The following is a 26,158-nucleotide window of genomic DNA, read 5'->3' on the forward strand; positions in this document are numbered from 1 at the left end:
ACCCCACGTCTAGATTTTGTAACTCGGGGACTTTGTGTCACATCCTGTCCCCTGCCAGCCGGCAGATGGCATCCCAGCAGGGGGAAGAAGCACCTGATGATGGCAGACAGCAGATCCTGGAATACCCAGGCTGTGTAGGTATGTGGCCTAGGAAGCCAGCCTCCCATTAGGACTGGAGAGTCCTAAAACACTCCTTTAAGAATGGCATTAATAAAAAAAAAAGAAAAGAAAAAAAAAAGAATAGCATTAGTTCTGGGTCACTCTGTTTCACCCTCTTCTAGAAATGGTCTTGAGAGCAGATGCCACTTGGGCAAAATGAATAGAAGTAGCCACGGCACACAGCCACGTCTGAGGCTGCACCCCTTCCCAGGGTCCTTCAGGATTCCGTGGGCTGGATCATTCTCGCCTCTCAGTCTCCACATACAACCCAGATAAGACATGCTTGGAAAACCAAGGACTCAGAGGCAGCGAGACCTAGGTTCAAGTCCCGAATGTGGCGCCTATTACCTGTGTAACTCTGGACCACCTTCTCAACCTTCTCTGTCTGGGCTTCAGTCTCTACCAGTAACATGGAGCTGCTAACATCTCCCTCACAAGGTCACTACAGAGACTCATGACACAGCACTGGTGCTCAGATGGAAAATGCTTTCTGTCTGACACCCAGTACAACTGTTTCTAGGGCCTTTTGACTTCACCCTCAGAAATGAGACAATTAGGCTTCTCAATTTTACCAGTGAAAGCAGAGAGGGTGTCTCTATGTCTGAGCCACCTGCCACCAAGACCAGAAAACCAAGACCATCACAGGTCTATCTTCTTCCACTTTGGGGGAGAAAGTGGGTGATTCCAGCAGGTCACAGAACACTGCTTCTTGTGTTCCTGGGCTGCACTTTTCACAAAGGAACCATTCTGTGTGATCCTTCTGTCCGGTTCTGACCAGATGTTCTCAGGACCCACAGGAGAGGAACATGGAATGGTCATGGCTAAAGATTTTATTCCAAACAAGCCATGCTGTCCAGGCCAAGGCTCTTGGTCTCATGCTCTGAACTCAAAGTAGCAGTCTCTCTTCTGTCGTTCCTGTGGGGAGACCCTCTTTCCTGATGGGAAGGTCTGGTAGGTCTTCAGATTCTCGGGGGCCACTCTTAAAAGGTGCCACTTGTCCTTTGGGCTCAGAGGAGGCCTAAGGGGTGGAGAGAAAGACAGGTGTCATGCAGGATGTCAGAGAAGAGACAGTAAAAAAAAAAAAAAATTAAAAAAAAAACCCCACCATCCATTCTAGCCACTTTCCAGTTCTTTGGACCTTGAGGCCAAAGGGCAGAAGATGAGCACAGGAGCTCCCCAAGGCTCCCCAGCTCTGCTGGTGCTAAGGGTGATGGGGCAGGAGCCAGGGGAGTCCCTGGGTGGGAGAGCTCAGCCAATCAGAGGACTGAGTCCTGAGCCCACCCCTCCTAGACCCACTGCCGGTAGTCCCATGGCCCCTAGCCAGGCTCACTAGGCTTCCTATAGTCCCCTCAGGGACTCTGAAACAGCAACTAAAGACCCTTGTAAAGCAGGGATGGCAAAGTTGACTCACCTAGCTTGCAACAAGAGTCTTTAGGGGAAGCTCAATCTGGTTTGGTTTGTTTTGGTTTTGTTGGTTGGTTGGTTGGCTGGTTTTTTTACGATATGGAGGTGTAGTACATAACCTACCAGGCTCCTAATCAAAAGGTTGACAGTTCAAATCCATTAGTTGCACCTTGGGAGAGAGATGAGCTGTCTCCTCCTGTAACAATTTAGTCCCCTGAAAACCTGATGAAAGGTCACTATGAGTCCCAACCAACTTGATAGCACTGGGTACAGTTTTCCTTCAAGAGAATGTCATCGTGGTAACAACAACTCAGAGCAATAACTCAGCAATTCAAGTTGACTACAACTCATCGTGACCTTGTGGACAGTAGCACTGGATCCTACTCAATCCTGAACCAATCTAACCATCTTCGACACACCCGACCCCATTACCACCGTCACTATGTCAATTCATCTTGTCTCAGTTCAATCCATCTCTCTCCTGTGCTGACCTTCCACCTTTCCAAGCATGATGTCCCTCTCCAAGGACTGGTTCCTCCTGGCAACAGGCCTTGCCTCCAAGGAGCAACCTGGCATTATCTTCTCCAAGATAGGCCTGTTTGTTCTCTTGGCAGTCCATGGTATGTTCAATATTCTTCTCTAGCACCACAACTCAAAAGCATCAATTTTTCTTCTGTTATCTTCTTGGCAGTCCATGGTATGTTCAATACTCTTCTCTAGCACCACAACTCAAAAGCATCAATTCTTCTTCTGTTATCTTTAGTCACTGTCAAATTCTCAGATGCATATCAAGTAATTGAAAAGACTATGCTCTGGATCAAGTGCACCTTAGTCTTTTGACTGACACCATTGCTCTTTAGCACTCTGGAGAGGTTCTTAACAGCAGATTCCTAATGCAACTTATCTTTTGATTTCCTAACTGTTAGTGCCAAGGGTGTTGGTTGTGGATCCAAGCAAGAAGAAATAATTAGCAGATTCAATATTTTTGCTATCATGAAGATTTTTGTTTTCCTGATATTCAGATATAAGCCATATTGAAGGCTGTGGTCCTTGATCTTCTAAAGCAAGCACTTCAAGTCCTCCTTAGTTTCTGTAAGATTATGTCGTCTATATAATGCAGGTTGTTGATGAGTCTTCCTCCAATCCTGATGCCACATTCTTCTTCATAAAAGTACAGCCCTTAGAATGATCTGTTCAGCATAGTTTGAAAAGGTATGAAGAAAGGATACATCCTGACACACTCCTTTCTTGATTTTAAACCTAGCAGCATCCTTTTGCCCTGTTTGGATAACAACTTCTTGGTCTAGGTATAGGTTTCACATGAGCACAATTAAGTGTTTTGGGATTACCATTCTTCTCAATGTTAGCCACAATTTGTTGTCAAATTGTGTATAGTCAATAAAACATCCTTCTGGTACCCTCTGCTTTCGGCCAAGACTATCTGATATCATCAATAATATCCCTCATGCCACAGCCTCTAATAAACCCAGTTTGTGTTTCCAGCTGTTATCTGTCTATGTACTGTTCTAGACATTTTTGGGTAATGTTCAGCAATAATTTGTTTGCATGTATACTAATAATATTGCTAAATAATTTGTACATTCTGTTAAATCGCCCTTTTGGGAACAGGAATAAATATGGATCTCTTTCAGTCAGTTGGCCAGGCAATTGTCCTCCAGATTTCTTGGCACAACCTGATGAGCACATCCAGGGCTGCATCTGTTTCTTGTAATATGTTAATTGGTATCCCATCAACTCCTGGGGCCCTGTTTTTTGCCAATTCGTTCAGAGAAGGTTGAACTTCTTCCTTTATTACCATTGTCTCTTGATATGTGCTACTTCCTGAAATGGTTCTGTGTCAGTCAATTGTTTTTGGTACCGTGTATTCCTTCTATCTTCTTTTGATGTTTCCTGGTTCATTCAAGATGTAGTCTATCAATGATGATGATGGTAAATTTCAAGGCTCTCCAGGGTAGAGGGATGCCTCTCCCTGGAGGAAGTGTCCAGGTTCTTCCCCTGTAGGTCATCTGCAGTCTCCAGCTGGACACCAGCCACCACCACCCTAGTGCATGCAGAAGGGGCTCTCCTTGCAGAAAGGAGCTCTCTAGTGAAAGCACTGAGAGGGAAGTGGTGGGGAAATGTCATATTTTGTGAGGTGGACAATTGGATCTTTAAAAGTATTTTAAGTCCTTCAACAACAACTCTTCACTATTGGGCTGGAACCGACTCAGTTGACCCTCTGGCAGGTCCTCGGAGGCTGTAAACCACACAGGAAGAGATTAGCCATCTTTCTCCCTTGAACTAGCTGGCGTATTCCATATGCTTTTGAATAGACAGAGCGACTCCTTACCCATCAGGCCTCTAGAGCTCGCTAGAACAAGTCTGTCAAGTGGATTCTGACGTATAATGAGTCTCCATCGGTTTCTGAGGTTGTAAATCTTAACAAGAGGTGTTTGTCCATCTTTCTCCTGCAAAGCCGCAGGTAGATTCCAGGACAACACACTGTGGAAGGAGCCACCAGAGCGCCTGGAATGCCGCTTTGGGGACCACGCCTGCTCCCTGTAGTTCCCGCCATGACCACTAGAGGGCAGCAGCGCCTGGCTGCTCCGGATCAGCGGGCACACACTAGGTTTAAGCAAGTTGCAAGGCTGTCATTTCTTAGCTAGGGGAAGAAGTTTGCAGATTTGACCCACCAGAGATTAAGAGGTTTGCTTCCAGGGCATCTTGTTGGGAAAAGAGCTTCCTCACGCTACCCATTCAGTCTACTGGCATCGCTCCTGAGCCTACAGAGGCCCTGGCCCCCTGTTTCTGTAACTGTCACTGTTTCTGCGCTGCAGCTCAGGTGGCTGGACACAGAGGGCAGAGACCAAGTGCCTGCAGGAAACGTTTACTCTGTGCACGGATGGAAAGGGAGGCACTCACAGCTGCGTGGGGAGGGGGTAGTGCTCCGACTCCTTCACGGGCAGCACGAAATACGGGACCCTGGGCACCTTGCCCGTCTTGTCTCGGTAGTACTCGCGATGCTGCTGAACAGACTGCACTTCCGCCAAAAGAGAAAACAAGTTCGTCAGTGTGCAAGAATAAATGAGAGCACCCACAGTCCCATGGCTTTTCAGGGGCAGGGGCACCACGAATACCCTAATTCTCCTAGAGGGGTTCATACTCTTGGAGCCGCAGATCAACACCTAATCAAGTTGTCCCCTCTGCACCTCGGTTCTCCCAGCTTTGCGATGGAGAGCCCCCATAGGGGGCCAGCTGAGCGAGACAAGGTGTGAACACCCAGTGTTCGGGCGGTGTGGTGTGTGTCTGCCCCTCCCTGCTCTTCTCTCCAGGACAGGCTACGGTTCTGTTTGTCTATGTGAGGGCCCTGGAGGGAAAAGTCTTCCCGATTCCACTGGGCAGGCCCCAGCAGCTCCCTGGAGTCTGTTGTCAGGACAGAAACTTCCATAAGAGTTCTCTACCCTGAGCGCCAGGAGGCATTTGTGCTCTTGAAATCAGGCTGGGAGGGAGGTGTGTTTAAAAGAGGGGGATAAGGGAGAGAGTGATGTTTTCAGGAACTCAGCAGGTAATAGTTCCCACACTTTCTACAGGTTCTCTAACTCCTCCAGATGCTCCCTAACATCTCCTGATGTTCCCTAACTTCTGCAGGTGCTCCCTAACTCTTCAAGACGCTCCTTAACTTTTCCTGATGCTCCCTAGTTTTTCCAGGTGCTCCTTGACCTCTCTAGATGCTCCCCATGTTCTCTAGGAGCTCCCTGCCTTTTCCAGGTGAGCCCTTACCCCCACCAAGTCCAGTGAGCGGCTATCCCCCTGTGGCTGGGTCCTCCCACACATCATGGAATCTGCTGGCATGTGTTAGAACCTGACCCAGGAGAGGTTCTAAGAGCCAGACAAGCAGGACAAGAATACTGGGAGCATGAGCAAGTCCTTCTAATTGCTCTCTCCTCCCTAAAGGACAGGCAGGGACTGGAATCAGACTGGAGCAAAGAAGCCAGGGGAAGTGCCAGCCAGGTGGGCAAGCGGATCATAGACCCAGAGCTGGGCCCAGACTAGAGTTTCATTCACATAAGCCTCTGAATCTTATAGGCTGCAGAGCCCAGAAGCTACAGGCAAAAGGTGGGTGCAGGAACCGCCCACAGCTCCTCAGCTCTGCTGGCGTAAGGAGTGAGCAGGGCAGGAATCCCTCAGGACCCAGGGTAGGAGGCTGATCAGAGACCTGTGCCCTGAGCTGCTCCCCACTCCTCAGCCAAGCTCACCCCTCCCTGTAAACTCAGAGGCTGAAAGAGCAAATAAAGGCCCTGCAGGTCTTCCCTGACCTCCAGGGAGGAGGGGAGACAGGAACCCAGGCCCCTAGGCAGCCCACCTGGTAGAAGTGAGTGAGGTGGGAGCAGCGGCTGCTGTCCAGGTTGTAGCGGGTGTAGCTGGGGACGAGCAGCAGGCGGTCCCGGTCCTGGGTGTTGGTGTTGGAGCGGCTGCTCAGCACGAGGCTGGGGTCTGGGGAGAAGATGGGCGGGAAGTGGCCACCGTGGCTGAAGTGGCTCTTCTCCATGGCTGCGTTGCGACAGTCCTGGAAGTACTTGAGGGTAGTATTACCATAGGTAGAGCCGCAGGAGAAGGCCTGCCCTGGAATGTGGCCTCCATACCTGCGAGGGCGGTGTAGGTGGGTGGGGGATACGGGTCAGCTGAGGGCTTCAGTGCCGGTTCCAAAGAGAGGTCTGCAGAAATCTGGGTGAGGTCAGTGGACCCCCATAGTCATTTCTGGGCATGTTTTCAGAAGAGGCCAGTCTTCGGAGAAGGGCATCATGTTTGGAAAGGTAGAGTGTCAGAGCAAGAGAGGACGACCCTGGATGAGACGGACTGGCATATTGGCTGTGGCAGTGGGGGAAGGTGTGTGGAGATGGTGAGGCCAGCTCGGGGTAGGGCGGGGTTCAGAGCTATTGTGCATAGGGTCGCTGTGAGTCACAGTCTGTTCAATGACACATAACAACAAGAAGGGATAATGAATCGTCTTTGAAAAAACTAAGTGGAGGAAACTGGAGTCTCTCCTTACCCCCAAAGATCTCTACCTCGGGGGTGGGGGTGAGCTTATACAGGGGCCAAGGGATCAAGATGTCAAGATCCCAGGGTCCAGACCCCAACCCGTCAGTTTTTAAGCAAAGTGCTCTCTCTTAGCAGGACTCTGTCTACTGGACGTTCCGCCCACTGATGCCCAGTGCTGATCTCCTGTGGCTATTTGAGTAACAAGTAGAGGAGGTCTGTGAAGGAGTAGGGTGCGATCTGTAAAATGTGATTGATCTGTGGTAGTGGAGGCCTGAATCCAGAATGCTGCCATCCCCCTCCTAACACAGCTGTCCCCCCAGCCCCAGCCCAGCCCTGTTGTGCTGCTCAGATGCCTGAAGCCCAGCCAGAGGCTCCAGACCTTGAGGAGGCCCACCATCCTCCATCCTGTGCAGCCAAGGACGCCCTGTGAGAGGGGCAGGAGACCAGCAGGTCAGTACAGCGCTAAGACTCTTCGTTCACTCCTCACCTTCCTGGAATCTGCCCTCTGCCCCCACGGTGCCTTTGAACTTTCTCTGGGCAAGGGTCACCTGCTGCTAAATCAATCCAGCAGGTGCTTTTCAGACTTTCATGGGACTTAACCTCCCTGTAGAGTCCCTGGCTGGGCTGCTGACAAAAAGGTTGGTAGTTTGGGTTCACCCAACAGTGTACCTCGGAAGAAAGGCCTGGCAATCTACTTTCAAAAATTCAGCCCCTAAAGCCCTGTGGTGTGCAATTCCTGTCTGACACACAGCGGCTGCCATCAGTTGAAATCAACAGCAATTAGCTTAACGTGTGCCCATAGCACTGGACATTGCAGACCTCCTCTTCTTGAAAGCCTCTTTATTTTTCATTATACTATTCTCTCATTTTCTGTCCCTACCACCTCAGTACCTTCTCCATAAGCTTTCTCCTCTGCCAACCTCTTAAGTTCCCCTGGGTCTGTTTATAACCCAGAGTCTTCTGGGCGATGGCAACCACACCATGGCCTTAACCACCACTTGTAAGCTGACGACCCCTGGTCTACCTCTCCTGCTCAAAGCTCTCCTACAGGCATGAGACGACCACTTCAAATGCACGCTAGACATGTTCCCTGAGTGCTCCCCAGACATTCTCTTCCCACCCTCACCTTCCCTAGCCCTCAATCCCCCATCTTTGTGAAAAGCCCTCCTTCAGTGTCCAGATCAGAAACTTGGGCCCTCCATCTCTCTCATCCTTGGCATCCAGTCAGTGCTCCAGTCCTGGGCTTTATCTCTACTCCTTCAGCCTAAGCCATGATCACCTTTACCTGGACCATCGAGTGGTATCCTCAGCATCCTCACTGCTTCCACGTGTCTGCCCCTGGGGCTCACTTTCCACGCGGCCACATCGAGCATTTGAAAGTCAGACTCTTTAGAATGGCACTGGAGGCCTCCCTCCCCAGCCTCCCCATTCACCCTAAACCCCTTCCATAAAGATCCATTCACTGGAGAGGGATATCATGCTTGGAATGATAGGGGATTGGAGAAGGAGAGGAAGACTGCTGATGAGATGGACTTTAGTGACTTCTTCGGAGGAGATGACCCATCTTTCTCCTGCAAAGTAGTTGCTAGATTTGTACCATGTAACTTTGCATTACACCTATTCACATTAACCCAGTTACTGTGTCATTGTGGGTAGGTGTGTTGGAGTCAGTGAGACTGGCTCAGGATAGGGCAGGGTTCAGAGCTATTGTACACAGGGTTGCTATGAGTCGCAGGCGACTTGATGGCTTGTCACAACAACCACCTTTGCATTGTCAAGTCAATTCCTTACCACTAAACCACCAGAACTAGTCAAGTGAATGATGGATGTACAGTACCAGTATATTTACACCTGGACCAGCACAAAGAAACCTCCAAAGAAGAGGGATTCGGCCTTAGAAGCTGGGAACACAACTGAGACCCCACCCACGGAATACTTGTAATTTTATGTTCTATCACGTTCATTTCTCTTATCACACGTCCAACAGAGCTCTGGTGGCTTAGTGGTAAAAGAACCTATGCTGCAACGCCAAAGGCGTGTGGTTTGAATCCACCGACTGCTCTGCAGGAGAAGGGTGGGCCATCTCCTCCCATGCAGTTAACTGCCTCTGAAGCGTCAGCTGTGGGTCAGTTCTGATTCACTGGCAAACGACGACATCACTTGTCCAAACATTTCTAGTGAAGTTCAGAAGTTCAAGGAGCCTCGCAACCTGCTGCCAATCATCTGCTTCTGCATATCAGAAAAACGTGCCCTGAATCAGAGGCCACAGAGCATGGAGATCTTCGAAGTCACCACTTGACTGTCTCTGAAAGCTGTGTCAAGCCTCAGTCTTTTCACCAATACAATGGGTACCACTCATATCAGTCTCTAGTGTGGGGTTGCCTCTGACTCTTGATAGCCCTGAGTATGTCAGGGTACAATGTACATCCAAAGGTTTTCAATGAAGCAGTTTTTTTTTAAACTAGATCACTGATCCTTCTCCTGGAGTACTGCTGGGTAGATTCAAACTTCCAAACTTTCTGTTACCAGGAGAGCCAGTCAAGCATTTCCACTACCCAGGGACTGCAGCAGGAGGAGTGCTGAACTAGAACTAGACACTGATGCAGAGATGCTCCCTTTTCATCTTGAGGAGCAAAGCGGGAAAGCGATTCCTGGTAGACCTTCCATTGCCTCCCATGCAGCTCAGCCACGCTCCATGCTCCTGCCGGCGGGGTTCCTGCTCACCCAAAAGTATAGCCTCTCTGCTGGTTTGGCTCCACCAGCGGCTCCAGACAAGAAAAATGGGCCATCTATCTCCTCCTCTGCGATTTATGGCCTCTGAAACCCACGAGAGGGTTAGCTATGACTTGGTTCTGACTCAAAGGCAATGAATTGAGTTGTTGTTGGGTTTCTAACAAAAATGACTCTTTTCAGTTTATTGCATGAAGAAGTTACACTAGTCCAAGTTAAAAGAGGACCCCAAATGGTTACATTATACAAGCTGTGAGGTTTTAAACTTGTGACGAGGGACAAAGGGGAATTTTTCAACTCAGTGGAAGGAAATCTTCACTTAAGCTTCCTCTGGTTGTTCTCAGCCAGTCCAGTCTCTACAAGGAACTGGTGTATGTTCTTGCGCTGGTCACCCTGAAACTGCATTACTTCTCTGTACTCTGGATGCTTAATTAGAGCACCACTGTAGTCAATTTTTTTCTTAAATTCCTTCACTAGTTTCTTTTTATCTTAATCATCAGCGATCCTCTGGACAGTTGTAAGGGTCTTCCTGCTGTATCTCTGCTGAATTCTTCTTTTTTTTGGGGGGGGTATGTATTTTTTTTTTAACAGAGGTTTTGGATTTCCATTCATTCATTGCCGCAATTTTCTCCCTGCCCACCCTCCCCACCAGCTCGCTTCCCCCTCCGAAGAGAGAGAAAAAAAATTCCTTCATTAGTATACAATTCCCTCATCCCTTCCCCCCCCCAGTACACTTCTCTATTCTGCTGAATTCTTATATGGATATAATCCTCAGTCCCAGTAGGAAGCAAGTCATCACATCATGCTTATTTGCATCAGCAAAGGGGTTGAAAGAGTGGAGGTTCTGGAGAGAGGACATAGGATATGGTTCCTTTTCTTTGGTGGAAATGGCCTGCGGAAGGCAGTGGCGGCGGGAGAAGGGGAGAGGGCAGACTGAGGGGTGAGGAAGTGAGGGGGCTTTAGGGGGAGGCAGCTGAATCCTCAGTGACTGTGAGTTGTTGTAGGTAAAGCATGAAGAGTCCCTCCTCGGGTCCTGGTCACCCTAGGTAACCGTGCTTTCCTGGAGTCTGAGCCGCCAGAGGCCAGAGTCGTGATTATGTGTGCAGAGCAGGCTGCACAGTCAGGACATTTCTCTGCTGGACTCACAGGACTCTACCTCCCCCAGGGGCCTCCTCATGGTCAGAGCCAGCGGCCTGACTTCTCATGCCCCTCACTCCTCTGTGCCCTTGATACCAGGACCCTACTGATCCTAAACCTTCCCCTTGGTGCCCGCCCTCTGGAGTTGCCTGAGTGTTTTGCTTATGGCCATGCCCACGTCCATCCTGAAATTCCCTGGGATTGGTGAGCACTCTGTCTCCCGTCTCCTGTGAGGCTGGATGGTGACCTTGTCCATTTCCAGGGCCCCATCCTCCTCCTTCTCCACGGCTTCACGCTCGGCCTCACCCTAGATCTAGAACATGCCTTACCTCCTAATCACACTCTCTGGGTTTCTCTTGGCCCTCATTCTCCCTCTCTGCCTTCTTCAATCTTTCTCTTTTGCCTTCTTCTCTATCTACAGACATGCACAGCCTTCTCTACATGAAAAGAATCCTACAACAGACCCTGATGCCTCTCATATGCTGCCCATTCTCTTCCTCTAGTTCCTGATGTCTCCAAGGGATACTCTATGTTGTTGTTGTTATGTGCCATCGAGCCGCCTGCAACTTATAGTGACCCTATGCACAGCCGCTCTGAACCCTCCCTTGTCCTGAACCAGTCTCACTGACTCTGACACACCTACCCCCATTGCCCCAGTCACTAAATCAACCCATCTCATCTGGGATCTTCCTCTCCTGTGCTGTCCCTCCATCCTTCTGAGCATGGTGTCCTTCTCCAAGGACTGGTCCCTCCTGGCCACATGCCCAAAGTATGTGAGACAGAGCTTCAAACTCCTAGGCTCCAAGGAGAAACTTGGTTTCACTCTCTCCAAGACAGACCTACCTTCTGCTTATTTCTTCACCTCCTGCTCTTCCCAGGAGCTCCCTCAGTCTGACTTCTGACCCACCACGCTAAGGTCAACTTGTACATTTTAATTAAGGTCACATGAGGCCTCCTCATTGCCACATCTGACATCTCTGGCTCACATTTGTACTGATTAAGAAACTGAGTTGAGAGAAAAATATAAACTGAGAATAGAAGTGGAGTTTCTGAGAGTTCTTCGTGCTCAACCTGAACTTCATAAAAAACTGAGCACAATAGGACAAGACTTCAAAGACAAATAATTGGGAGGTATTTCTTCCTTAATCCCAATGGTTCCTCTTTTTTTTTTAAGTGTAGATCCATATTTTTAAGCTTTATTTTGTACCTATTTTATGCCTTCAAAGGGAGCTAAGGATGTTAAACGAAAATTCCATTGCTGTTGAGTTGCTCCTGACTCGCCAGCGAACCCCCCATATGACATGGGCTCCATACCCTAACTGCCTCCAGTTGCCTTTGTTCTGCCACATTAGAGATGGGAAAATATCCGGTTAGTTAGTTCAAAGGGATAACACTAGACCTATGGTAGCCCATTCCCTCTTGTCTTCCCTTTTTCTTGGAAACAAAGAAATGGTATTTCTCTTTCACACCAGCAACTTTGGATAGACACATTCTGGAGGGAAATCGGCCTCGCTCCCACACTGCCTGTGACTCAGGGGCACAACTGCCTCACTCTGGGATCATTCCCAAGGATGAACTTTCCCTTTCTTATCTTAGGGAGCTCTGGTGGTCTCATGGGTATGGAGCTGTGCTGTGTACACCCGCAGGCACAGAGTTCAAATCCATCAGCTTCTCTGTGGGAGAAAGATGGGCCGTCTCCTCCAAAATGTAAGGAAGGGAAGGAATGCTGATCACTAGAGAGTGTTGAACACTGACAGTAGGATAATAAAGCAAGAAACGGAAAAGTGGAGAGAGATTCTCTGCAATAGTCTACAAAGAAGAGGATGCTCCAACAGTCCGGAGTTAGCTAAGTGGTCATCCAAGTAGACAGTAACGGCCAGTCCTTCCCAAACATGAAAAACTCACCAAGGGAAGCACCCATGAGTTCTCCGTGGGTGCCTGCGTGATACACGTGGGTTGCATTGAACTGGGTGGTTTGAACTCAACCAGCACACCATAGGGAAAGGGCCTGGTGACCTGCTTTCACAAGGTTTACAGCCGAGAACACACTCTAGTATCATCCTCTAGATACATTTCTACTACCACAGAAGGGTCATCGTGAGCTGGAATCCACTCAGTGGCTGTGCATCTAAGCTCTCCTTAAAAGTGGTGAATGGTACTTTCCTGCTTCTCAACAGGTGATTGAAAAGAAAAAGAGAAATTCAGAAAAGAGTAATGCAGAACTGAGGCTAGAATGATTGGTGATGAGTTGCAGATCTTAGAACAGAACTAGGAATAGCAACTAGGTGAATGCTGGTTTCAGAATAGAATATAAATGTTATAAAACCTGTCAAAGTAAAAATAATTTAAGCATCAAAAATTGGGGGTGGATGGAAGGGAGATAGGAGTGCACTTCCTAATAATCTCTTTGAAGAGAATCAATTTATGTCATCTAAAATTAAAACATGTTTTTAAAAAACCCATGATGACGCCAAGCCTCTAATGGTTTTTATTCTCTCTCTCTCTTTGATCTTTTAGAAACTAATATCTCTCCTGTGAATTAACTTTCATCTAAAGTCTTGCTATTCTTCCATTTTACTTCATTTTTTTAAAGTCAAATTCTAGTAAGATTAAATTTCATGCTTTTCATTTGAAAATAGAAAATGCAGTATTATCTATCTGGGTGTGACATAAAGAGCAATCTGGAATAAAGTTAAATGTTAACCCTAGTTAATTCTGAGAATCTGGATTTGGGTGACTTGCTCCTTTCTACTTTGCTCACGTATCTCTCTCTTTTTGTTTTAAAGAGTCAGGCGGAACTTAAAACAAAAATTGAGAAGCCACTGTGCTATTGTGCTCTGCTACTGTTGTCTGTCATCACTGACTCATTTCTGACTCATGATGACCACATGTGTGCAGAAGAGAGCCACTCCATAGGATTTCCAAAGTCTGCCCTTTGGGACGCACGTCATCAACATGCTGAGGAGAAGTGATGTCAGTTTAAAGACTAAGGTGCGCCTGATCAAAGTCATGGTTATGGGTTTTAGTTATTTGTTATGCATCTGAAAGTTGGACAATGAACAGTGCTGACAGAAGAAGAATCAACGCCTTTGAGTTGTGATGTTGGAGAAGAGTATCAATTATCCTATAGACTGTCAAATAAGTCTATCTTGGAGAAAGTGCAGTCAGGGTGCTCCTTCGAGGCAAAGATGATGAAAATTCATCTCACCTATTTTGGGCACACTGTTAGGAGGGTCAGTCCTTGGAAAAAGACATCATGGTGGGAAAGGTCAATAAAAAAAGAAGAAAATCTTCCACGAGATTGATCGACACTGACTGCAGCAATGGACTCAAGTATGTCAGAAATGGTGAAGACGGCGCAGGGCAGGGCAGGTTCCGATCTGATCATAGCGTCTCCACAAGCCGTTGTCTATTTGACGGCCTAAGAGCAACAACAAAGAGCTGACACCCCCCTACCTGTCACCCCACGTGCTGTGTCCACCTCTTCCTGAGTCCTGCTTAAGTGCCTTCATGAGCAGGTTCCCTGGGCCCCACCCACTCGCTGCAGGTCTTCCTTCTCACATACCTGCTGTTAGACACCTCCGAGTTGATTCCTACTCATAAACACCCCGTGTGACAAAGCAGGACTGCCTCACAGGGATTCCCAGGTTGCAGTTTTTACGGGACCAGATTCCCAGATCTTTCTCCCATGGAATGGGCTCAAAGCATTGACATCTCAGTGACTGACCACTTGAACTCTTGTGGCGCAGATCATACGGTGTTGTGCTGCTACCCCAAAGGTAGTGACTTTCTGGTGGTTCAAGGCCCACAGTGGCTCGGAGGGAGAAAGAAGGCAATCTCTTACATGATTTACAGCCTCTGAAAATCTGCGGGAAGCTCAGCCATCAGTCAGTTCTGGCTTGACAACAATGAGTTAGTGGACAAACTCAAATCTCCTACTTGGCCTCCTATTCCAATTGTTGCCCCATCAGTCAACGTCCATCATGAAGCCACAGGGCTTTCCCTCGGACATACATCATTCAGTCATCAGCTCAGCTCCACCTCCACCCCCAGACCCTACTACATCTCTGGGCTCCACATGCTCCCCAAGCCTCTGAGCCTCTGCACATAGCCCCTCCTCCTGGAGGGCTGCCCTCTCGTCCATCTGAGGTTTTCCCACTCAGTCATAAGAAGCCAGGCTCTCCCTGGCCTTCCCTAACCACACATTTTTTAGTGATGCTACCAATCCAAGGTGGCTGATTTTAATCTGCGGCCCTCAGGCCTAGTTTTAATTGTTTTTGGTCAAACATTCTTCTAGGTGGTATAGCACTGATCTGTCCATTTGCTGCACAGAGGTAACTCGTGGTTGCTGTGATACTAAACACTGTGACCCTGACGTGCTAAATGTGATAATGGTTATCCATGGTGGAGAGTGGTGAAGCTTCCCGATTAAAACAAGCTTGGAAGCAGGAGTGGCATCCACTTCTGAAACTTGCCTCTGGAAACTCTATGAACGTGAAGAAACAATGAAAGCTGTACAAGTGTTCAGGTCTTTCATTCATAGGGTCTACTACTCGACTACACTTGACACCACCACCAGCAGCTATGCATAATATTAGGTTTGTTGTTATGTGCCATCAAGTCAGAAACAACTCATATCTGATCCTCCAGCAGGTTTTCAATCACTGTAAACTGCACAAGGGGAGACCACCCATCTTTCTCCCATGGAGCAGCTGGTGCATTCAAACCGAGTGACTTCAGAACTGCAGTGCAGCTTCTTACTGAGGGACTCCATTTTGTAACCAATACGTCATTTTAAAATATATATATGTGCCTCTAGAGCAGTAAACTGAAAGCGGTGGGGGAAGGGGGAAAAGAGCCCCCACCCAAACATCAGCCAATCCTGTATCTCCCTGTTTTCACGCCCTTCCTTTGAACCAGCCAATCCTGTATCGCCCTGTTTTTTGCGGGCTTTCCCCTTTAAATAGGTGGGACAGCCCAGAATCGGGCTGCACCATTTTCCCTGCTGTATCAGCATGGTTTGAGCAAGGCCTGGATTAGAATCTGAAATAAATTCCCTCTTGCCCTTGCATCGGTGTCGGCTCCTTGGTGACTTGGGGGGAAACTGGATTTGGAGCACAACATTACCACTAGGCCACCAGAGCTCCCTAATATTAGAGTTACCATGCTTAACTCGACGCTCAAATCCAAATGAGTGTCTCCCATTCGCCTGTGCTCTCCTCCACGCGCTGCACCTACACAGCCCTGGCATGTGACAACCGCTCAGCAACTGTTCACCAAAGCAGGGAGATGCCCACAGACACAGGGGCTTGTGTCCCAGGACTTCATTTTAAATGGGGCTCAGCTCACATCTGTGAGCATCAGCACAATGCCTCACACCCACAGAGGGGTTTGAGCTCCTCCCGAGAAAGGAGTTATAGAAATGTGATGCGTTCCTGTGATTCTTGTCTTCGCCACCCCCAAGCTCTCCGCTCCCCTCCTCTGCTCCCCTCCCTCCTCTACCTTCCTTGAATGCCAGGATATTTGCATCCCAATAGAAGCCCTCTCCTCCACAGTCCTCCCAAGGTGCTGCCTGCCTTCCATGTGGAGGCTGCTCTGGCGGGGAAGCCTTTGCACACATTCACGTTTATCTCGCCTTGGCGCGCTCACCTATGACCCATGAAGGTGTTTGCATTCACATACCTTGAGAGTGGCCCCATGCAGTGCTCAGGTACTGAGCGCTTCTGGAGCCTGGTTTCTGATGGGCTTGTGTCAGGCTTGATCATGGGGGGCATCTAACAAACAAACTGCGCATCTGATGTGGAGACTCACACTACCCCACCTCTTCCTAGACTCCTCCATTTGCTCCTCCTTCCTCCTGCACCTACTTTTACAGTGGGTCCCCTGGGCAATGAGCTCACATAGAGTCTACATCCCTCGATGGGCTCCCGTGATCTACAAGAAGCAGTCCATTCCTTGCTTCCTAATAGCACTGGTTTGTCCCATGGCTAACACTAAAATTCATTACCACGAGCCATGAAGAATCCCACAAGTAGTCTTATTAACTAATTAACTAGCTATTGTTCAGCATGCCCTCTTCCACAGAGTGTCTTTCTCCACAGCACTTCCTACTGAGGACAATTCTCATCACCTCCTTCCCCAGGGCACAAACCTTAAAGGGCTCCCCATTGCTGATGAAATTAAGAGCAAGCTGGGTCAGGCATTCACAGGCCCCATAGATGGGCCCAAATTCTCTCTGCAGCTTTGCCATCTAGCCAAATTAGGCCACTTGCTGTTTTGGAAGCACATCATCTTGCTGGTTGTGGGTTGAACTGTGTGCCCTAAAAAAAGTGCTGATGTCCTCCAGACCCCTCGTACTTGCGAAGGTGACCCTGTTTGGAAATAGGGTCTCTGAAGATGTGGTCAGTCCAACAGTCCAGAATAAGAGGTGCATAACAAAGTGGACTGGGGGGCGAGAGAGAAGGAGGAACTTGTGCAATAATGATAAAATCTTTTTAAAGAGAAAAAGGAATTGGGGTTTAGGGAGGAGAATGTGCAACAACGCATGAATGGAAATCCAAGTTTTAGTAAACTCTCATTAAAATTATTGTTGTTGTTGATTGTCATTGAGTCAAGGTCTACCCATATGGACTCTATAAACAAAAGACCTAATGCCTTTCCATAACTGTCAGTGTTTCTCCAAGTTCCTAGAGTTTCCAGAGGTATGTGGTTTAGGAAGTGGATGCCACTCCTGCTTCCCAACCTGTTTTCTAGCTGGGAGCTCCACCAAACACTGTCCACAGTGGGAAACCATTCTGGTATTTGATATCTCCATGGCACAAGGTTCAGCATCACAGCAAAGCCAGGTTACCTCATACAGCACATTGACAAAGAGTGATGTGCAAAGTGGAAGAATGTTCCTCCAGATATAACAGCACTAGTCTCATTTAGCAGTGGTTAAAGTGCAGTCAAGTCCAATACGACTCAGAGTAAGCTTTGCACAAAAGACCTGAACTCTGTCCTATAATTAACATAATTTCTGTACATTTATAAGAGAGTTCGTAGAGAGCAATTAAAAAAAGACGACGACGACATGATCAGTTAAGGCACATGGTTCAAAATCACCAGCTGTTCCATGGGAGAGAGCCAGGCAATCTCCTCCCATGCAATTTACTGCCTCTGAAAACCCACTGAAAGGTCAACTATGAGTCGGTCCCAATTTGACAGTACACAACAACAAATGAAGTCATACCGGAGTAGGATGAGTTTTAATCCAATTCAGTGATGTCTTTATAAAACAGAAGAAGAGACACACAGCTAGAAGATGGCCATGTGACTATGCAGCTACACACCAAGGAACACTTGGAGCTGCGAGAAAAAAGGTGGAGCCCAGCAGACACTCTAAAGTACCTTCCAGAATGGTGAGACAATAAATTTTTGGTTTTATAACTCAATTTCTTCACTGTTATCATAAAACAGACTCACAAACTGGCCCTCCAGCAGGTTTTCAGAGGCTGTAAATCACACCCACCTTTCTTCCATGGATTCGAACCAACTGCCCGTGGGTTGGCAGTGCAAACACTTTCATGACGGCTGCAGGAAGCTAAAGTACTAGCTGTTCCTTCACTGCATGCCTTTTCTCATCCTCTCCACTTTTCCCTCCCTCACCGTCTCCTCAAGCTACAGTTTAAATACCCTCTTTTTCCAGGAGACCTCCTCCAACTCATCCTCAGAGACCACGTCTGTGCCCCTGTTTCTCAGGCGTCTAAGTTTCTATTCTGCTATGTTGTGATAATCTGAACCCTTCCCACACATATCATTCTTCAGAATTATAAACTCAGAGAGAAGAGAGGACTACATTTTCTTTAAACAGACAGGCAGTCTGCACCGTTGATGAGTTGCACATATTTCCTGAATTGAACGGACAGGTGGAGGTTCATTTGAAGGACTGGTGGTTTCTCTTGAGCCCTTGTCACAAAGCCCAAGTCTCCAGGGGACCCTGATCTCCTCTTTTTAGGAGGGTTGGCTTAAAGCACATGAAGAAATGTTCAAAATCTCTAAGAGAGATGCAAATCAAAATTACTATGAGATATCATCTCACCCCAGTAAGAATAGCAAAATTTAACAGAACAGCAAGCAACAAATGCTGGCGAGGTTGTGGAGAAACTGGAACCCTTATTCACTGTTGGTGGAAGTGTAAAATGGTGCAACCACTATGGAAGGCAGTGTGGCATTTTCTCAAAAAGTTGCAAATAGAGATACCACATGACCCAGGAATTCCATTACTGGGAATATACACCATAACTGCCACCCAAGCAGATATATGCACAACCATATTTATCGCGGCTTTGTTCACAATAGCAAAGAGTTGGAAACAACCTAAGTGGCCATCAACAAACGAATGGATAGAGAAGCTGTGGTATATTCACACAATGGAATACTATGCTGCGTTGAAAAACAAGGAACTCATGCAATATTATTCAAAATGGGTGACCATGGAGGACATTATGCTGAGTGAAATATCTCAGTCACAAAAGTACTGCATGGTGCTACTATTGTAAAACAGGACTGACATCGGGGTTGGGGGGAGACTAAGAAAGATGGGATAAATAATGTATACTGTATTGAAACAGATAAGGGAGAAAATTGTTTAAAAGGAATATGTGATTAGGTATTATTGTCATGACAGGAGTCCAGAACGAAGACTACATAGTGGAATGGACTTGGTGGGGGGTAGGGATTGTAAAACAATGAAAGAATTGTTCTTTTACTTTTCAAAGAGAAGAGTGTATGAGGGGAGGGGTGGGCAGGGATAAAAGTGCAACAATGAATTAATGGAAATCCAAAATCTCTGTAAGTTTTCATTAAAATTAATAATAATTTAAAGTTTTTTTAAAAAAAGGAAAACTGCTCAGAGGTGAAATCCAGGGGTGAAATGGGGTTACTAGTATTGGAGAAAAACTCTCTAGAGTAGGGTGAGAATGGCATGATCAATGAACCTCCAGAATCAATAATACAACTGACAGAGGCAAGTAAGTGGCTGGAGGCCCCTGAGTGTTTGGGGCTGATAGAGAACAGGCTGCTTTCTGGGGATAACGGTGGCGAGATGGGTAGAAGGGTGTTCCCCCCAAATTCATGCCTGCTCAGCACTGCAGCACATGACTTTATTTGGAAATCAGGTCTTTGTAGACATAAATAAGTAAGGTCAGATTGGATCTGTGTGTTCCTTAAGTCCAATCACTGATGTTCTTACAAGAGGAGGAAAGAACATGCAGGCACACCGAGAGAAGAAAGCCACGTCACGACAGAGGCAGAGACGGGAGTTAAGTGGCCACAAGCCGAGGAATGGCCAGCGACCATCAGAAGCTAGAAGCAGCAAGGAGGGAGTATTCCCTAGAGCATTTAGAGGGCACGCAGCCCTGCGCACACCTGGCTTTCAGACTCCTGGCCTCTGAAAATGTGAATGAATACGTTTCTATTGTCTCACGCCACTTAGTTTACATGAGGAACTCTAGTGACATAGTCTATAAGGAGTTGTGCTGCTAACCCAAGGCTCATGCCTATTTGATATTTCAAATCTACTAGCTTCTCTGAAGGAGAAAGATGGACAATCTCTTCCCACACAATTTACTGCCTCTGAAATCCTATGAAGGGTCAGCTACGAGTCGGTTTCAACTTAACAGAAATGAGTTTGAGGTGGTTTTGGTGTTTGATTTTTTGGTTTTTGGTTTTGGTTTTGGTTTTGGTTTTTTTATGGAAGCCCTAGAAACTAACATAGGGTTATGTGTATGGGGCAGGATCTGGAGGTAGGAAAAGGCCCAGGTAGGACTGCAGAATTTACTTTCTGCTTCTGTGCCTGGGGCTCGGATGGAAGGCTCCCTTAGTTGGGGGAAAATGATAAGTGGGGTGGACTGCTGGGCATCCAGTATGATAGAGAATCGTTCGGGTGGACCATTTGAAAGGAGGGAGCACAGACAACTAGTCCTGAACCAGCTATTTAGTAATGGCATTGCTGTGGAGAGAAGTGTGAGAGCTTTGCCACCCGGGAACAGCAAAGGCCAGATGGAGCCCTAGCCAACTTGTCTGAAGATCAGCATCACACTTGATATGGTGCCGAGAATCAGGTTCTACACAAAGTGCAGAGCTAACTAATAAAAATTCATTTACAAAATAATAAAAAGAAACCCACTGCCGTCAAGTCAGTTCTGCCTCATGGTGACTCTTTAGTGGTAGGCCTGTCTGGAGTTGGGTGCCCGATTTTGCTAAATTAATAAAGCTTTGCTCTTGCTAAATTGAGTTTATATTGGATTTCTCTACTGCTCGTTGGGCTAATACTCGAGGTAACTCATACAGGATAAGACAGTCCCATCCTCAGCTCTCCTCTTCTCAGGAGAGTCACTGGGGATGGTCCTGGTCAGGAGTTTATGGTGTTCCACCAGTTGTCAGAAGGAGCCGAGACAGTGTCCAGGGCACTGACAGCATTGGGCACTGACCACGGGCAGCATGGGGTATGGATGAGATACAGGGAGATAGATGTTGGGGAGAACTAGGGGGCTGAAGTCACAGAGACCTGGCTCAGCCACTGACTGGCTCAACCTCTTTAGAACTCTGATTCTTTATTTGGGTTGTTGTAAAGATTATTTACACTTAAATTTATAAAGATCTTAGTATGGTCTCTGGCTATAGTAAGTAGGTGCTCACGCAGTGGGGCTCACGATACTGGGCATCATAGATCAGGTTCATGTAGGTCTCCCCAAGGTCTCAGTGGCCCCAGCTGGAACTGGACGGGGCTGGACTAGATGCTCCAAGGTCTTTACCAGGACAGTCTCTGCCTCTACAATTAAAACCGGCAGGGTGTGGGGAAAGGGGAGGAAAGAGGAGATCTGAGCGTTCAAACAGACTAGATGTGCTTAAAATTCTGTGATTAATGTTTGAAAAGACACACAAAAATAATAATTATCCATGTGTGGCTGGGAATCTTAGGTTCTTTCATTAAGTGAGCAAGATTGCCAATGATGTAGCATTTAGACACATAAAACCAATCACTGCATTTCCAGTGGATGGGAAGCCTTAAGAAGAAAGATTCAGAGAGAAAGCCGAGCTACACAGATTCAGTTGCTCAGACCAACCTAGTTCAGGTTGGAAGCCTCTTTTGTGATGCACTTGTTATCACAATTTTAAAATCAGTCACAGGACAGGGCAACAAGGGAACGAAAAGCAAGTGACATGGACAAAGATGACCTGCAGGACAGCTAAGGGGAAGACTGATAGGAGCATCAGCTTGGCTTTTCAGGAAGGAAGTGGCAAAGGTCAGAGGGTTGCAACTGGACTCTGTGGGTTACTTATGGAGAAAAAAAATATATCAACATCTAAAACCTTGTAATGAGCATCTAGAATGTAGTGTCAATGTCACTCTCCAAGGTCTGTGTTGTTGTTAAATGCCATCAAGGTGACTATGACCCACAGCAATCCTATGAACAACAGCTCTGAACCTTGTCCTGATTCCTGAGTTAACCTGTCTCTAACACACCTGACCCCATTGCCACAGTCACTCTATCGGTTTACTTCATTCAGGGTCTTCTTCTTCTGCGCTGACCCCCTACCCTTCTAAGCATGATGGTCTTCTCCAAGGACTGGTCCCTCCTGGCGACAGGCCCAAAGTATGTGAGAAAGAGTTTCAAAATTTTTGCCTCCAAAGAGCAAACTTGTTCCACCCTCTCTGGGATAGACCTATCTGTTCTCTTGGCAGTTCATGATATATTCAATTCTTGTCTCCAGCACCACAACTCAAAGGCATCAACTCTTCTCCCAGCTATCAGATGCATAGACAGCAATTGAAAAGACCATGGCCTGGATCAGGTGCACTACGGTCTCTAAATTAACACCATTCCTCTTTAGCATCCTTGACAGCAGATATTCCCAATGCAACTTGTCTTTTGATTTCCTGACTACATGGGCCAAGAGTTGATTGTAGATCCAAGCAAGATGAAATCATTAACAACCGCAATCCCTTCCCCATCTACTATGATACTGCCTCTTACCACAGTGGTGAGAATCTTTGTTGATGAGTCTTCCTCTAATCCTGATGCCACATTCCTCCTCATAAAGTCCAGCCTCCTGAATGGTCTACTTTGCATGTAGACTGAAAGGTATAGAGAAAAGATGCATCCCTGACACACTCCTTTCTTGATTTTTAACCAGTCAATGTTCCCTTACTCTGTTCAGACAACAGCTTCCTGATCTACATATAGGTTTTGCCTGAAACCAATCGGGTGTCTGGGATTCTCATTCTTTTCAACATTGGCTACGATTTGTTGTGCTTCACACGGCCAAATGGCTTTGCATAGTCAATACAACACAAATAGACATCCTTCTGGTGCTTTATATGTTCAGCCAAGATCCATCCAGCATCAAGCAATGATATCCCTGGTGCCACGGCTCTAGGTCCCTATTGATATGTACTGTTTGAGTCATTTTTAGATAATCATCAGCAAGATTTTGCTAGCATGGGATATTAGTGATATTGTTTGATAATTTCCACAGTCTGTAGGCTCACCTGTTTTGGGAATGGAAATAAATATGGATCTCTTCTAGTCAGTTGGACAAGGTCTATAGCTTACTTACTGCTCTGTGCCAACACCACAATTCAAGAGCTTCAATTCTTCTTTGGTTTTCCTTGTCTAATATCCAGCTTTAACATGCATGTGGAGTAAAAGATTATTCTGTGGTTTGGGTTGGGCACATCTTCGTTTTTAAACCTTAAAGAGGTGTTTAACAGCAGATTTTCTCAGACAGAGCAAAGGTTTCCCCCAATGAAGAGTCTTCATTTGTTGATACGGCAACGTTAAGAATGAGGAGAAACAGCTGCAAATCCCCACTAATAATTGAAACATGAAATGCATGAAGTATGAATCTAGGAAAATTTGAAGTTGTAAAAAATAAAATGGAACACATAAAGATTGACGTCCTAAGTATTAGTGAGTGAGCTGAGATGACCTGGTATTCACTATTTGGAATCAGACAATCATATAATAGACTATGAATGACACACTGAAGAGGAGTGGTGTCACATTCATCATCAAAATGAACATTTAAAAATCTACCCTGAAGTATAATCCTGTCAAAGAAAATCCATTATTAATACAACTGTTAGTCAGCTGTACATACTGACCACCAAAGCCAAGGATGAAGAGACTCAGGTTTTCTCCCAACTGTTGCAGTCTGAAACTGATAAAGAATGCAATCAAGATGCAGTGATAATAACTAGTGACTGGGAGACAAAAGTTCAAAATAAAGAAGGACTGGTACTTGGAAAATATGGCCTTGGGGACAGAAATGAGACCAAAGAGCAAAGGAGAAGCTTGCTCAACTAATGATTTTTTCACTGCAATTACCTTTAAAAAACTAAAAACGAAAACCATGAACAATGATTATACACATGGACGTTGCCTGCTAGAACACGCAGGAATCCAACTGTCTACACTTGTGTGGAAAGAGAGGGTGCAGCAGTTCGATACCAGCAGTCAAACAAGGCCAGGGGCTGCTGGGGGACAGACCATCAATGACTTAAATGCAAACTCATACTGAAGCTCAAGCAAATTAAAATAACTCCATCAAAGACAAAATACAATCTTGAATTTATCCCAAAATAAGCTTTTAAGTTGCAACTTTTCAGTGCCTTGCACATTCTATTTTAAAACACTCCAAATTTCACACAAAAAATGTGCTTTGTGTGTTTTCTTCATTTTGCAATATGCTCAGTATGTCTTTGTTTTTGTTGTCGTTAGTGTGTGTCTCTGCTAAATGCAGCCTCATCCAAATGCAAATCCTACCTGCAGAGTTCTTGGGACTTTAATTTCATCCACTCACTCACTCTATACAGATGTCCTGCTTCTGTGCAAGGGTCTTAGAATCCAGCCTCCACCCAATGACTATGTTGACTATGAGAGAGAAATTACAACTTTATACACTAGAAGAGAAGATTAAGATTGGAAATCTGAGACATTTTAGAAGAAACAGTCAGGAGTGAGAGATAAACTTTGAAACCTACATGTTTGGAGTTTACTCACATCCACCAGAAAGAAAGGTAGGTACAGGAAGGAAAGGTAGGCTTGACTCCTCATGTGAAAATGCAAAAAGCCTTGAGTGCATTACCCGACAATCAAGGCTAAGACAATTAAATTGTGCTGACTCATTAACCTGTATAATTTGAAAGATGTGAAAAGCCTGTGAAATTGTTGACACAGATTAGTAAATAAGCACATATAAACGTATTACCTTATTTGCTGGTTAATCTAATGCTGATAACAGCAAAGAAGGCCTGTGAGTGAGGAAGTTCAGGGAATCAGAATTATGTGAGGGTTATGATGTCCATTCCACATTCCTCACTTCTTCAACCAACAAATTCTAATCCCACGCAAATTCTGGGAGTTCCACACAGCGCTGGAGCCAAAGAGCTAGCGCTATTCTCCAGAGCCCTCACGCTCCTGCCTTGCCTGGCTGTCTCCAAATTCCAAATCCCACCGTGTCTCTCTCACTTCCCCCTTCCCAGACCAGTGTTGGGATACATAATAAGAAAGTTACTTTAGTATGGGTACATCTGAACACGACATCAACAGGAAAACACTAGAATTTCAAGCTGCATTCTGGAGAGGCACCAGGGATATCATCGCTGATGTCAGATGCAACTTAGATAGCAGTTATCTAACATTTACTTGTGCTTTCTTACTACTCTGTAATAAAGAGCTCCATACTGGCGAAATTTGTGTGAAAACTGTGTACTGCACATTAGTAAGTAAACAAGACGGGTTTATGTTGCTTATAGGGTAACCACCCCTGGACACTGATCACATTGGCGAAAGGGAGGACCCATCCGTTATCCAGGACTGCTTGCGCGCCCCTCGAGGTCCTAACACCTCCTACTCTCACTCCGCTTGATGCTTGATTGGATCTATGTCCAATGTAGGAGAATCAGAAGGATCCTCCCGCCTGTGCCCGCCCACCCACGGTCACTGCTTGCTCAGAGAAAGTATAGCCTTTGCCACTACTCAGGAAGCCTACCTAGTGGGGCGAATACCTGGCACTCCGGGATTCCTTTTGGTTCAAACTCAGATCGCACTGGGACAACGATTTGGACTGGGAAAGAGGGTATTTCAGGAAGCCAGGAGCATAAGGGGTCACGCCCAGGCGCTTTAGGTTAAGGTGAGACCTGGGTGCCTTACCCGGGCATGAGGCTGGGGGCCACGTGGGCGGCATTAAACTCGGTCAGCAGGGTGCCGCTGAGAGAGGACATGGTGGGAGCGGCAAGAGCGCAGCCAGTGCCCGCGCTACAGCGGCGCTCAGAGCCCAGAGCCAGAAGGTAAACAGCTCGAGGGTAACCCGGCAACCGCCCGCGCTCCTGGCAACTGCCAGCCAAGCAGGTGTCAAGCCCCACGTTGCCGCCACCTGTGGGGTCTGCATGCTCTTCCTCCTCCTCTTCCTTCTCGGCCCTTTTCCAGAGCAACCCAGGGCAAACCGACCACAACAAGATAAAGGAAAAGAACCCGTTTGAAAAATGGGCACAGGATATGAACAGACACTTCGCCAAAGATGACATTCAGATGGCTAACAAACACATGAAGAAATGTTCAAAATCCTTAGCTCTAAGAGAGATGCAAATCAAAACAACTATGAGATATCATCTCACCCCAGTAAGAATAGCAAAATTTAA

At 46.7% G+C, this 26,158-nt stretch overlaps 1 protein-coding gene across 1 annotated transcript in view; it reads right to left on the reverse strand.

Moving 5' to 3' along the window:
- Positions 1–1,032: 1,032 nt before the first annotated feature.
- Positions 1,033–26,158, reverse strand: part of LOC102864513 (chromosome unknown open reading frame, human C2orf70) — a 26,264-nt gene continuing 1,138 nt past the window's right edge. Inside the window, exons 2-5 of the mRNA XM_006880703.1 lie at positions 25,671–25,937; positions 5,927–6,206; positions 4,486–4,598; positions 1,033–1,177 (exon numbers count right to left, since the gene is read on the reverse strand). Coding sequence (XP_006880765.1) covers positions 1,033–1,177; positions 4,486–4,598; positions 5,927–6,206; positions 25,671–25,937 — 805 coding nt within the window. The remainder of the gene's footprint in view (positions 1,178–4,485; positions 4,599–5,926; positions 6,207–25,670; positions 25,938–26,158) is intronic.

Source organism: Elephantulus edwardii, unplaced genomic scaffold (assembly GCF_000299155.1).
Source record: "Elephantulus edwardii isolate Elephantulus edwardi_28Jun2011 unplaced genomic scaffold, EleEdw1.0 scaffold00009, whole genome shotgun sequence".
NCBI lineage: Eukaryota > Metazoa > Chordata > Mammalia > Macroscelidea > Macroscelididae > Elephantulus > Elephantulus edwardii.